This window comes from Vigna umbellata, chromosome 4, assembly GCF_029865625.1.
Source record: "Vigna umbellata cultivar VRB3 chromosome 4, Vumbellata_1.0, whole genome shotgun sequence".
NCBI classification, from domain to species: Eukaryota; Viridiplantae; Streptophyta; class Magnoliopsida; order Fabales; family Fabaceae; genus Vigna; species Vigna umbellata.
Window position 1 is genome coordinate 47405560 of NC_142168.1, and position 14545 is coordinate 47420104.

The window sequence follows — 14545 nt, forward strand, 5'->3', positions numbered from 1 at the left end:
ATTTAATTTGATTTCTCAACTTTATCCTTACTTAAATTTTATTTTCCTAATGTGCACTCTATTTTTTAATTCAAAAATTAAAAAATTACACTTCACACACCTTTCTAATGCCACGTAAATTAAAACTATACCGTCAACGTGCCACATATCACCTTCCTTAACACCGTCTGATCAATTTGACAGAAATGTCCTATTTGATTCAATTTTATAAAAATAAGAATCCAATTGAGACGAAAAAAAAGATTCTATTTAAGATTTTTGACGAAAATAGAGACCTATTGCGACATTAAACCTTAAATATATATTTTTAGACAATAATTTTTTAATCATAAGATACGTCACATCAATGCAAGTGACGAAATATACTTAAAACACTGCTCAACACTCTAGACAAAATATAACATGCTACCACTCAGAGATATGAAAAATATTAATTTTTGAAGAAAATTTATATATATATATATATATATATATATATATATATATATACCTATATTAAATAGCAACGTAATCACTTCCAAAAATTCATTTCTGATTGCTATCAACATTCTTGAAGAATTACTAAAGTGAAGCAAAAGGAAAATTGTGACCAAAAGAATAGAGCAAAATGCAATTTCCTACAACCAAGTGAACCAGTACCAATAACTAAGCACTTTGCATATTATGTTTACTCGTTAATGTGGGGAATACCCATGAACAGAAATAAACAAGTTTCAAACAAATTACGAAATGCATTAACAAAATAGCTTGGAAAACGTATTATATTGAAACAATAACGAATTATCTATCATGACTGAAAAATGTTAGTATGCTTTGAGCTAAAAAGCAGGTTCACCAAATCCTAATGGCTCAATCAAATATGGCTAACAAATACAGCAAAATTCATAACATACCCCAGTTATTTGAAAAGGGTAAAAAATCTGTCAGAAAATATAACCACATTTCAAAGTTTCACTTGAAATAATTGGTCAGCACAAAATGCTACAATAATAGGGCCAGCCAAATCACCAGCAGCACATCCTGAAGATAAAGAAGACACCCTTAAGCGTATTGAAGTGAAACAAGCAAGAATCAACTCAAGATTTTGTTTATATAATTTTTTCAGCACAGATAAGTTTTTCAACCAGTAGAAGAAAATTAGAAAGTAAAATAAAATAAATGTCTGTTACATGTTAAATTGGCTAAAGTTTAAGTTAAACAATTTTTCAAGTAATGAAGAGTTGTTCTAGATAAACTTTTCCACAAGCATATATAGAGAGAGAGATATGTGGGTATGCATGAGTTAAAAATCAACCTTTAAATTAGCTATTAAGGTAGAGCATATACAAATAAACAAACTTATGGGGGTGAAATAATTTTTCCTTCCTTCTTATAGGTACTTTTGGAGAAATTCATTTAAAGAGACCCAAATGAGGGAATTATAAATTAATTTATTTAAAAGTTAAATTTAATTTATAAGAAAAGTTTATTTAAATTAGAAAAGTTTATCCAAATTAGACCTTAAATTGCAAAATCCAAGTAAGGCAACAATTTTACCAATCCATTGACCCAGCGATGGACGAACAAGGGTTGCACCGATTCCTGCTCCTATGGAAGCAAAAATTAAAGATGAAGTACATCTAACTGTAGTGATGAAAATCTTCTGTCCAAGAACTCCAACTTCATTAGTTTTATCAACATCATTATCCTCTTTCTGCACCTTGAATGCCGAGGAAAAGAATCTATATAAATCAATGCCAACTTGGACAAGCCATGATGCTGCAACTCCAAGCATGTGTCCTGTACAAAACAAAAAGAAAGTCATCACAAGTTAATTGATGAAATCAAAAGCTCAGGAAATCTCATAACGATCAGGTATTATTCATGGATTGATTTGACCTCTGAATGTTGTTCTGCTCACACAATAGAAGTAAACCACAGTGGGCATGTTCCTTCCAGCCTTGCGAGTTGCTGATCTAGGGATATCTGTTCAAGAAATCCGAAAAGCCAAATACATTTAAGATCTATTGGAGGGCTCAGAATATAAAACAGCCATCTCTCACTACTAAAACACTAGTTGATTTTGCCTGTAGTAAACATTAACTGTTTTATCAGCATACCTTTAAGAAGCTTCCATGCCATTCTTTGTGAAACATAATGAACAGCAATTCTTTCTAAGATCCTTCTAGTGGTCACAACGGTTGACTGTTATGGCACCCAAGACACATTTAAAATAATAAGCTTTAAATATGTCAATGCACACTTAGAAGAGCAAAAATTATGAAAGTCAAACTAATTTACCAGGTAATTTTAGTCATTACTAAATAAAAGGGGAAAAAAACTAATGTAGCGGTGTGCAAAACATCGAAATATCCAAATCTAATTCATCAAAGATCCCACGTTGGTTATAAATAAGATCAAATTATAATATATAAGTATATATGAACCTCACATCAAAAGTCAGTTTTGTGAATTTAAATTAAGTTTAAAGTTCACTTTTTAAGTTGATATTAAAGACAAGGTCACGAGTTCAAATCCCAATAGCTCAATTAGATTGTTCTAAGTTGCATCAGTTATCCCGTGACATTGGCAAGATGGGCCAAGTCATAATCAAATTGTGGTGCTTGAACTAATATGCTCTTTAGTAGAGCGTGCACTTTGACTATCACTTGTAGCTTTTGGCCTAGTAGTTAGTGCTTGATCCTAACAAGGTCTATTGAGCATATCAAGCCACTATGAAACTGTGAAAGATCCCACATCAACTAGAGATAAGATAGATTGACAATATATAAGTAGGTGTAAACCTCACCTCATAAGCCAGTTTTATAAGATCGAGTTAGACTTAAAGTTCACTTCTTGAAATGGTATCAAACTCTCTAAAGCCTATCTTAACAAAATTCGTTGTTTGTTGGACCTATCATGCCACCCACTATCAGAAGACCATTAATGTCTAGTTCCATGCTCGAGATGTATACACTTCAAAATATTCAAAACCAATGTTCATCAAAAAAAATTGTTTGGTCAAGACAATTTTATGATAGTTTCGACTAAGTTAATTTTTACTCTATCTGCAAAGTGTCGCTTTGGTCAAGCCCACAATTAGGGCAATTTTAGGTTGGTCTTGGATGGGGCATCCTTGACTTGGATTTCGTTAAGACATCCTCAACTAAACCTCAATTGGAGCATCATTGGCATGGCTTTCACTGAGGCATCCTCGCCTCAACCAAGGCCTCATTGGCCTATTTACCTGTTACAAGTATGACCTATTTAAAATTCTTATCTAACCTAAAAGTCTATTTGCGTGAGCTCATTTATAAAAAGACCAACAAATAAATTAATAAACTTAACTAGCCCAGTGAGCCATGTAGTAAATATTGTGTTCTGCAATGTAAGATTTATGCGTCCACGATTTTGGTGGATCGTATTGGATCATTATTGAAGATCGTGACTCTCATGGGTGTGGCTTATGAGCCAGTTTTACTATTCTGAGCTGGTTGGGTTTGCGACTATCCAATCTGATTCAGCCCCAGAAAAACCTAAGGTAAGCGCAAAGCCCAATTTCTTTTTTCCGTCTGCTGTCAAAGACCCCTGCAGCTCTTTGGACCTGAAAAATGAAAGTCATGCTCTTCTTTTCATAAATAACCAAAAGTTACTACCCCTCCTCCCCCCTTTTTCCACGTAAAATTACCACTCTTCCTATTGGAATAAACAAAAAGTTATCACACCTTTTTCACCTAAAACTACCAATGTTCCTCTAGCAGAAACAAAAAACACTGCCCTCTTTTTATCTTTTAGAAAACTACCACTGCACTTTTATCCTTCTGCAAACAAAAATCACTACCTCCTTATTCTCTTTCTCCCCAAGGCACTCTCCCTTTTCTCTCATCTATGTAATTTTGCCCCGTTCTCTATTTTTTCTGCATCTTTCTCTCATCTATGAGAATTGGGTTCAGGCCACAAAGACATGAGTACCTTGGAAAAGAACAAAACATGGGAAATTGTAAACAGACCACTGGATAAAAAGGCAGTAGGATGTAAATGGGCTTATAGTTTAAAGCATAAGGAAATGTGAAAGTAGTGAATGGAATCATCACATCTAGAGTAAAAGGGGTTGACATCGAACTTGATGATGATGTTTGAACTTCCATTGTCGGGTTTCGGCTGGATGGTGAAAAATCCCACATGGGCTTTCCTGGACTTAATAGATTAGAGATTTTTCAAGCCTGCTTAAGATACACTGATGAACTCAGAGACTACACTCTTTTAAGGCTGGTGGCATGGAAAGGGATGACAGACAGCTAGCACTTGTTCTGGTGTGGATTCTGATTCCCAGGGCGAACAACTGTGCTCAACTAACCATAGAAAACATTTTTCTCATTCAGGCACTCAAAGGACACATGCACACTGACTGGGCTGAGGTGGTAAGTGACACCATTATAAAAACTACGAGGCCACCTATGGCTAGCTTACCTTATGTTGTTTTTCTCTCCAAAGTGTTTGAATTTTACCATTTCAGTCTCACTGATGAAGTATCCACGGGTTACAATAACACTAATAAGATTGAAAAGGCTGCCTTTCATCACACAGGCCTTGGAAAAAGAGAAGATGGATGGGCATTCAAAGATGAACCTAATGCTGACCAAGGAGAATATGTTGATCCAATCAATGTTGACAAGTCCCACGCTTCACCTGCTGTAAGACCAAAGAACAATTTTGAAAAATGTGTGCTAAAGTAATTGACCAGGCTTGTCTCCAACCATTCCACCTATATGGACCAATTCGATCCATTAGTTAAGGAAATCGCAAGCATCCAACAACAACTCAAAGAACACAATATTGGTGGTGGCAGTGAAGATCTGGATCCTGATGCTGGTCAAGAAGAAGAGGAAGATGAGCAAGAGGAAGAGGAAACTACTGATGAATACTAGATGCTCTTTCCCTACTATGTCATAGGATTCACTTTAGAACTTTAGCTGTATTGCTGTTATTGTCCTGCTATACTTTAGGATTCACCTTAGAACTTCTGGTCATGTTCTTTTTATTGCTCTGTTCTATTATGTTTAAGTTTCATCTGCTATGCTCTGTTATGACCTGCTAAACAATTAACTTTGATATTATGGTTAACTTGTTATGATCTATTTTTCTGTCTTTATGTCTCATGGTATTTGTCCAACTCCCTATTTTTGCTAATACCCAAAGGGGGAGAAAGGTATTTGAATTGTAAATGCAGGTTGGCCATCACAAAAAAAGGACAGATTTTTGAGAGGGGAAGATTGTTGATCAAGTTTTTGATGATGTCCAAATGTTTAACAAAATCTAGATGAGTAAAGTTGAGTCAAGAATAGATAGTAAGTCAAGCTTAAATCCTCTTGGAAACAAATTAATCAATGTATAATCAATTAAGAGCATCTTTGGCACCCAAAAAATTTGTTTTGAAATACATAACTGTCATTTGAACTGTCTTAATTGATTAACATACTTATATAATAGATTAAAACAGAATCAAACTTCAGAATTCAAATCTGAATGATATTAATCGATTAGGTTATTTCCATAATCGATTAATAACATCAGAAAGATGTTTTCCCTTTAAAAACAAGTCTTCTTCTCATTCCAAAGGTATTAAAGTTTTAAATCTAAGAGCTGGTATTGTGAGAAAGAAGTATTTCTTGAGTTCTTGAAGAGAGGAAGAGTTGGGTCTTTGAGAAATTCATCAAGAAGTTATCAAAATGAATTTGATTCTAGAGATTCTTGCTTGACATAAGACTGATCTATAACATCTACACTCCAGGTGTATTCATTCCATTTACTTTTTGCATTTTTCCATTCTTTAAACTCTCTTCACTGTGTAGGCGATAATCTTAGGGTCCAGAATTATTAAGGTGTACTTGTAATTCTGTGAACTTTGCCATTATAGTGGAAATCTTGCAAGCTCAAGTTGCTTGGAAGAAAATTGGATGTAGATTCAAGTTGAATTAAACCAATATAAAATTGGCGTGTTCTTTTCTTCTTCTTTCATCAATCTTGTGTTTCTTTGATGGTTTGAAAACGTCTAAAGAATGAGCATCTTAACAATTATTTTAAGAAGATCAAAATTTTGTGAAACCAATTCACCTCCCTCTCTTGGTTGGAAAATATTAGCTATTATTGTTTTTAACAGTTATAACCATCAGAGGTTATAACTACATCCTATTATATTTTTCTCCTAGTATAGACTTTACCATTGAACCTATCAATACCCTAAAAGTTAATGTCGTTGGTTCTGGATGACGTATCCTATGCGTTACTAAAGTCTAGGGATGAATTTTATATAAACTTTGAGAGAGGGACAAATTCTAATTTCGCATGTAAATACAAGGACTAAAAACATACTTAACCCTATAACCATTCTCTCATTGGCAAGCTTATTTTGGTTGGGAATTGCAACAATTTCATGTGAAAAAACACTTTTTGGTATGGACAATTAGAACAAGTCTACATAGAAATTCCTCTAGGTTTTAGGTCTATTGAAAAAGGGAATAAAGTATGTAGGTTGAAGAAAGCCTTGTGCAAGCTCAAGTATCCATTATGTGCTTGGTTTGGTTGACTCACTCAAGTTATGATCTCCATGGAGTATCAACAAAGTCACGGTGACCATACCTTGTTCATTAAACATTCCATAAAAAGCAAACTTACTCTACTCTTGGTCTATGCTGATGATATGCCAACATGAAAAACAAATCTTGAAAGAAAAGCTTGTTGCTTAGTTTGAAATATCTAAGAAAATTAAAGTACTTCCTTGAGATAGAAGTTGCTTATTCAAAGAAAGGCATCTTTATCTCCCAAAGAAAGTATGGTTTTTGTCTTCTTAAAGAAATAGGTAAGATAGAATGTAAAACCAATGGAGTTCTTATAGAACAAAACCATAGATTCGGAGTGATGAAGGCAATTCTACTATGAATAAAGGCCAATATCAAAGACTTGTTGAGAAGCTCATTTACTTAGCTCATACCAAACCTAACATAGCATTTGTTGTAAGTATAGTTAGTCAGTTCATACATGATCCAAGGGAGAGACATTTATAAGCTGTAGACAAAATCCATCAATATTTGAAGAAAAGTCCACGAAGGGGATTATTGTACAAGAGAAACGAAAAATAAAAAATGGAAGTGTATGATACAGATTATGAAGGGCTTATCAAAGATAGGAAATCCACCTCAAGATATTGCATGTTCTTGAGTGGAAATTTGGTAACTAGGAGAAGTAAGAAACAAAAGTGTTGTTTCAAGGTCTAGTGCTGAGGCTGAATTTTAAGCTATGGCAAATGGAGTGTATTAATTGTTATGGTTGAGAATTTATCTAAATGATCTTAAAGTGGCATATGAAGAGCCTATGATTCTTTATTGTGATAACAAGTCAACTAATAGCATGGCTCACAATCTAGTTCAACATGATAGGACCAAACACACAGAGATGGATCGACACTTTATTAAAGAGAAATTGGATAGAGGTCTTATTAGTACTTCTTATGTTCCATCTAGGCATCAATTAGTATATCTATTCACAAAAGGTCTTCCCACTAAACGATTTCATAATCTCACATGCATAGATCACCATATCCAATATTTTCCCATTAAAAGGTCTTCCATATATTTGTAGATCTATTTTCAATATGTGTTAAATATATTATCTTTATCTTTTATCTTTAGTTAATTTGTTATTATTCTTTATTTGTATTTTGGGCTTAGCCCATATTTTTTTTATTATAAATAGAGTACCCTATGTGTATATTCAACACAAGGGAGATTAATCTCATATGTAGTTTTCACTATATTCAACATGGTATCTAGAGCCTAAGATTCTTTTTGAGAAAAAAAAATTTGTCGCCTTTGCCACTACACCCGCCGTTGCCAGCAGTGCTGCCGAGAACACCATTGTCTACCACCGCTACCGGTGTTGTTGTCGTCCACTACTATCGGTAATCCTCTTTTGTCAAAGTCATCATAGTTGAAGTTTCGCAGTTGTCCATAGCTATCCAATATTATTCTTCATGTTTTTTAGGATTTTTCTCTCCGGTTCGTCCATGACTTCTTTCGCTACTGTCTCTTCTAACCTCTCTTCTATCACCGAGATGTGTTTGACCCGTCCATATATGTTTTTTCTCTAGTGGCAAAGATGACTTTTGTTAGTTTATTTATAACCGTAGTGGCTCTCCAACAATGGCCTCTTTATCAACCAGATGTCAACAATGCGTTCTTTTACAGCGATTTGCAAGAAGATATTTATATGGAGCAACTTCCCAGATTTGTTGCTTAGAGGGAGTCTTCTTGGTTGGTATTTCATCTTCTATGTCGTCTTTGCAAATCACTAACAATTTGGTGTCACTAGAGTGCAGAAGAATATATTTTTACTAAGTCTTTATTGATTATATTAGTAACAAGCTTAGTACATACGATTTGTATGCACCAACTTGAGGGGGAGTTAGATATTTTATATTTATCTTTTATCTTTAGCTAATTTGTTATTATTTTTTATTTGTATTTTGGTTTTAACCCATATTTCTTTTATTATAAATAGAGTACCTTATGTGTATATTCAACATAAGGAAGATTAATCTCAAACATAGTTTTCACTATATTCAACAATATGGTTATCACCCTACATTAAGTATGACCCAAGAATGAATATGACTGTCAAAAACAAAAATAACCAAATAGAAACAGCTATCCCACTCAATTAACATGTTTATCGAAGTGTATGAAATGAAGACAATCTACTCAAAAATTAGATATGGGGTTCTGAATACAAGCTGGATGTAGCAGCTTAACAGCATTGCCACTAGAAGCTTAAAAGAGTTGTCACTAAAACTAAATAACAAATCACTCATATCAATTTCATAGATTGTTTGTATATTCCAATATATAAATTTTATAGAACCATGAAAGAAAGAAAAAACAAGATAAATCTCACCTCACGTATGATTTGCTTCACTGATTTTTTTAAGGGAACAACCAGATCAACAGGGTGCTCTTGATCCTCCTCCAAGAAATCCTCATCATCTTCCATTTCCGCACGGGGCTCCAAAAGAGGTAAATAGAACAACAAGAACGACCTTATGGAAGTCATTGCAAATGTCCTCAATTCAAAAGCAGAAAAGAGCGGTTTAAGTTCCACATTATACTGCTTGGTACTATATCTTAGTGCATCATATTGGTAATTCTTTTTAAAAGAACTTTGTATACTAGAAATGTAGTCTTCAGATAATGCTGCACCAGCATCACAATATGCAACTGAAGACCTGAAAATAAAATAATGATAGGAACCAAGATATTAAACAAAAGAAATAGATAAACTAATACTGATACGCATCACTGATCGGAAGAAAAGTCCTCTATATGATTAGAGAAATCCAACAGAGAAACCATAAATAACTATGGATAAAATTAATCTTTTTACAAATATGGAAGAGCCACTAAGCAAGAAAAACATACAAAGATTTGGATTATGAGAAGAGCCAGCCTCTACTCAAAATCACTACCCAAAACCTCAGAATAATTATCCCCTTTCATTTGGGCGCCCTCCCTCCTTATATACCCATTTTCTGTCTATCTGTCTGTCTCTCTCTCTCTCTCTCTCTCTCTCTCTCTCTCTCTCTCTGTACACAATACAGTAATCCCCAACCAAACCCAAGTCTTCAAAAGTAACACCTAAACTATTTTGTCGGATTGTGTATCCTATCCTATCCTAGATCAAAATCCTATAACACGACAAAGCATCATCCCTAGAACACCAAGATAAATGCAAGTGTAGAAAAATGGAAGCGGAGCATACCCAAACAAAGCCCTTGAGGCAAAACCAGTCCCCGCAGCAACAGACGCTGCAGCAGCAGTAGCAGCAGCAGACGCGGAGAAAAAGGCACCAGAAGACTGAAAGGCGTGAGAAGAGTGCAATCCGAAGCTCGAGTTTTGGTTTTTCCTCCACAGATCTAGAACTATAGCTATGCCTGCCATTGTTGGAACTTCCAATGGTTGGAAAGCCTAGCCCACCCCGTTTGTGCTTAGTTGACAGATTATCAGTGAAAACTTACCTATATTTTAATGAATATAAATAAAAATCAATACTTAAAATGTAATCAATTCATAATTTCACACACAATGAAATGGGAAAGACTTGAGAGCGTTGTTTACATAGACAAATGCAAAGAAGACTACAACCATGGCAATGAGATTAGAACTAAAAAATTCCAAATAACTTACTCAGAACTCACAGGGTATCAAAATTATGAACCTACAATAGAAATAAGAAACCCATAATAATAAACTCACCCTACTAATTAGAAAAAAAATGGAAATTTCAAAAGGAGAGATGAAACATCTCAAGAACCCATATACATCTCACTAAGGTGATGCAACTCAAAACACCCCCTCCATGAAGTTAGGAACACTAAAACTCAAACAAACACAAAATCAGCAAACCCATTTAATCAAACCCAAAAAGAAAATTAAAATCAACAAAACCAATAAGCTGCAGCCCAAACAAGTATGAAGAGGAATCCTCCAAAATATCTTTCTTTTATGAAATTCTGGTCGCATCAACAACTACGATCAAGTCAACGACGTAAAGGCAAAATTCTTACAACGGCTGTCGGCGGCTGTCGCGCCTGCGGATGCGGAGGCGGCGAGATGGAGGCGGTCAGTGGCTGAGACGGAGGGTGCGAGCTGAGAGGGGTTAGTGAAGTCTGCAAAGCAAAAAGAGGAAACTAACGATGGTACGACGCATTGTTGCACCACTTGATAGGAAATTTCGTTAGCTAAATTATTACACATTTTATTTCCTCTTTTGTTTTTAAAAATGTACACAATTTGGTTCTTGAATTTTTGAAGGGTTATAAATTTAATTTTTTTAAAATAGTAAAATAAATTGATTTAGTTCTTAAATATGTAAAAAAATAATTTATGGTAGAATAACGCCATAATAAAATAATCTAATTTCCTGCTGGATTAATTTTAAAATTATGATTTTATGACGGCAAGTGTCATAAAATTAACAATATGGCTCTTTATATATTCAAAGACTAAATTAAATATTTTATTACTTTAAATCTTTAATTAACATTGTTTTACGTGTGAGAATCAAATTAATCATTTATTCCTTCTTAAAATATTTAGATAAAAGTTCAAATTACCGGTTCAACCTGACATGGTTAATCACGGATTGGTCACTTAGTGAGTCAATCCAAACCGGCTCACTTATTAGCAAGCTGAAAAAATTCGAATTCGACTCAATCTACCACGGATTGGTGGGTTAAACGAGTTTACTCACTTAATTATAAGGTTTTTTTAAAATAAAAAAATTATAATTTTTTATTTTAAATTTAAATAAATTTCACTCTAAAATGATATTAAACTCCAAAACAATTTTAAAAAAAACAAATATCATGCAATCCAAGTGTAATCCAAAAACAAGCACAAAAGGGGAACAAATAAGATTTTAATATTGATAATATTTTTATTATTTATCCATCTATAATATTAGAGTCTTGAATGCATAAATCTATAATATTTTTCTCTCTTGAAACATTTTTTTTATCTCATCTATAATGTAATAAAAAAAATACTAACTAATAATATTGAAACACAAAATAATAAATGATTAAATTAAATTAGGTGGGTTGATGAACCAATCTAGCTGACAACAAGTTCAACCCGCGTGAACCAGGTTAAAAATTAACCCGCATAAAAAAATTATACTTTTTTCAAATCCAACCCAGCTCAAATCCGTGGTGGGCCGGGTTGGCTCCCGGACTACAACTCATTTTGACCACATTAACCCAGGTAAGTCGGGTTGAAAATTGACCTGTATAAAACAAATTCATTTTTTTCAAACCTAACCCAGCTTGAACCCATGGTGGGTCGGGTTGGTCCGCGGGTTCTAGTCCATTTTGACAAAACTAATGGGAACCACATCACATAAGACCTTATCATGATATTTCACAATGGAGAAAGAGACTTCCACATGTGTGTTTCACTCAGACTTCTTCTCCTTCACTAAGCCATTGAAGTTTGTATAGCCTGGGATGTGGTTTAGTGTCTATGTTCATCTTTGACACTAATCTTGAATTGACCACATTAGTACAACTACCTCCATCAATGATTACCAATGATACATTACCATTAATTGAACATCTTATATGAAAAATGTTCTCCCTTTGAGATGCATCCACGACCTTAACTTGACTTCCCAACATTCTCCTAATCATGTACAACTCTCCCTCATTAGCTTTCAATTCTCCATCACTTTCCTTTTCCTCTCCACCACTATCATTAAATTGACTTACCTACTCCCCATTATCCTTAAGAAGAACGATATATTCTTTGTAGGACACTCATAAGCATAATGTCCCATGCCCAAACATTTAAAACATTTCACTTCTCTAGTCCTCTTTGGTGGATGTTCAAGTTTCTTTTGAGGTGTTTTTCCTTGGTTGGGTAGCGTTACATTGCTAGAAGAGGCAACGCCATCTTTTTTTTTTCTTTATCTCTCCAGTTTGAAGAATTAAAATTGGTAGAACTCTTTCTTTTAATTTGTTGTTCTACATGTATAGTCTTACGCAAAAGATCCTTCATCTCCACAAACTCCTACAACTCAACAATGTCTCTAATATTATGATTTAATCCATTAAGGAAATGAGTCATAGTTACCTTAGGATCTTCTTCAATTTTGGCTTGGATGATAAGAATATCCATCTCCTTATAATACTCTTCCATTCCTTTGCTTCCTTAAGATAATCTCTCAAAGTTTCAATTTTAAGTCCCTATGGAAGTTAGAAGGTACATACCACTTCCTCATGACCTTTTCGTTTCAGCCCAAGTGTCCACCATATGCTCCTCATCTATAATCTTCTCTCTCTAACTTGTTTCAGCAAATTAAAGCATATTCAGAAAATTAACCTGTTGCAAGCCTTACCTTTTGCTCCTCACTATAATTATTTCAAGAAAATACATGCTCGATTTTGAGCTCCCACTCCAAGTAAGCTTCAGGATCATTCCTACCCTTGAAAGGTGGCACATTCAATTTTACTCCTTCTATTCTTCCTTCATTCCTATTTGGCCTTCCTTTTCTTGGTGGGGTTCTATTCTCTAGTTGATCTAACCTATCATGGAACTCATCTTGTTATTGCTTCATCAACCTCTCAAAATGTTGAGATAATGTAACAATTTGCATCCAAATATCATTCCATTCTGTCATGATTAACAAATAGATCAAGGTAATAAGAACAATATATATATATATATATATATATATATATATATATCTGGTGTTTGAAAATTTTCTCACACACTTAAGTGTTTACACTTAATAGATTAACTTATACTATAATGAAACTCTCTTGCCTTTTACCATTCAAATTCTCCTTGGGTTCTTACGAAATTCAAGAGATTATGGTAAAAAAAAAAAAACAATCCCTTAATATGTGCACAATAAGGCTAGGTAGACAAAGAAGGCTAGAAAAAGACTAAGCTAACAAATCACAATAGCAAAGGAGTAAAAGAAAATTGGTAAACCAAAGAATTAACAACAATCCTTCAATAACACCAATATATTACAAATTACTCAAAAGCATGAATCATTCAACCTATTTTTGTTTATATAATACTGCTAAATTTTTTTAAAATTTTCACAAGGACCTAACTTTTGCAGTGATTCAGTACAAACACAAACAATATGAAAAAAAAGGTAAAAATAGAAATAAAGAAGGGTGTTTCCAATTTGACGTTCAAACCCTTAAACCAAAGCTTTGAATACCAAATGATGTAAACCCCATTTGCATAAAGATCGATTTACGATTTTTAGGGCTTAAAGAAAATTTGGGAAAGCTAGAGAAAAGATTGACAGAATTTTAGAAATATTGATATCTTGAGTTACAGAACTCTAATTGAGGTGTTTCCAAAACAAGGTGAAAACTCATGTTCTGAAGTTCAATTTTGGCTTAAGAAAGACTTATTTGGACACAAAAAACAAAAGTTATGACTACGAGATAAACTAGATAGAATCGAGTTCTATAATTTGGGAGAAGAAAGAAAAACAAAGTGACAATGAAAATGGAAGGAAAGAGTCTCTCTTTCTAAAGGAGGCAACACACAAAGGATGGAAAGTCTTTTAATATAACCAAGGGTTCTTGAATCACTCAAGAACTTAGGAGAATCACTCTTACTAAGATAAAAGAGTAAAAAACTCCAATACTCTCTTTTGTCCCTATAGTTTTTTTACTCAATTAAGTACTTATAGTTTTTAAATAGAGTTAATGTGGTCTTTTTCGTTAAATCAATGTTAATAGCTTCACAAGGTGACCATGTGTTAGTTTAAACCCTCTTCTTCCTCTCTAACCCCTACTTCTTTGGCGAAAAACCCCATCACACATCCTAATGACACCTACTTGTTGGAGTTTTTAGGTAACATATATTATTTAAATGTGTTAGGGCCATTATCTGATTAGTTAAAATTATAAAGTGGTATGCTAATATTATGTTTATAACTAAGGGCATAATTATCATAAAAATATTGTTGTATACATATCCTAAAGTAA

At 33.8% G+C, this 14545-nt stretch overlaps 1 protein-coding gene and 1 pseudogene across 1 annotated transcript; both read right to left on the bottom strand.

Moving 5' to 3' along the window:
• Positions 1 to 743: 743 nt before the first annotated feature.
• On the bottom strand, positions 744 to 10758 carry LOC124845641 (isopentenyl-diphosphate delta-isomerase). The gene is made up of 7 exons (XM_047322767.2): positions 10595 to 10758; positions 9790 to 10045; positions 8929 to 9256; positions 2100 to 2184; positions 1879 to 1965; positions 1537 to 1779; positions 744 to 1020 (listed from the first exon to the last, which is right to left on the bottom strand). Exons 2-7 carry the CDS (start codon positions 9966 to 9968, stop codon positions 944 to 946), a joined length of 999 nt encoding a protein of 332 aa, XP_047178723.1. The 5' UTR covers positions 9969 to 10045; positions 10595 to 10758; the 3' UTR covers positions 744 to 943.
• A 1131-nt stretch (positions 10759 to 11889) lies between these two features.
• On the bottom strand, positions 11890 to 12810 carry LOC148200415 (uncharacterized; annotated as a pseudogene).
• Between the last annotated feature and the right edge of the window lie 1735 nt (positions 12811 to 14545).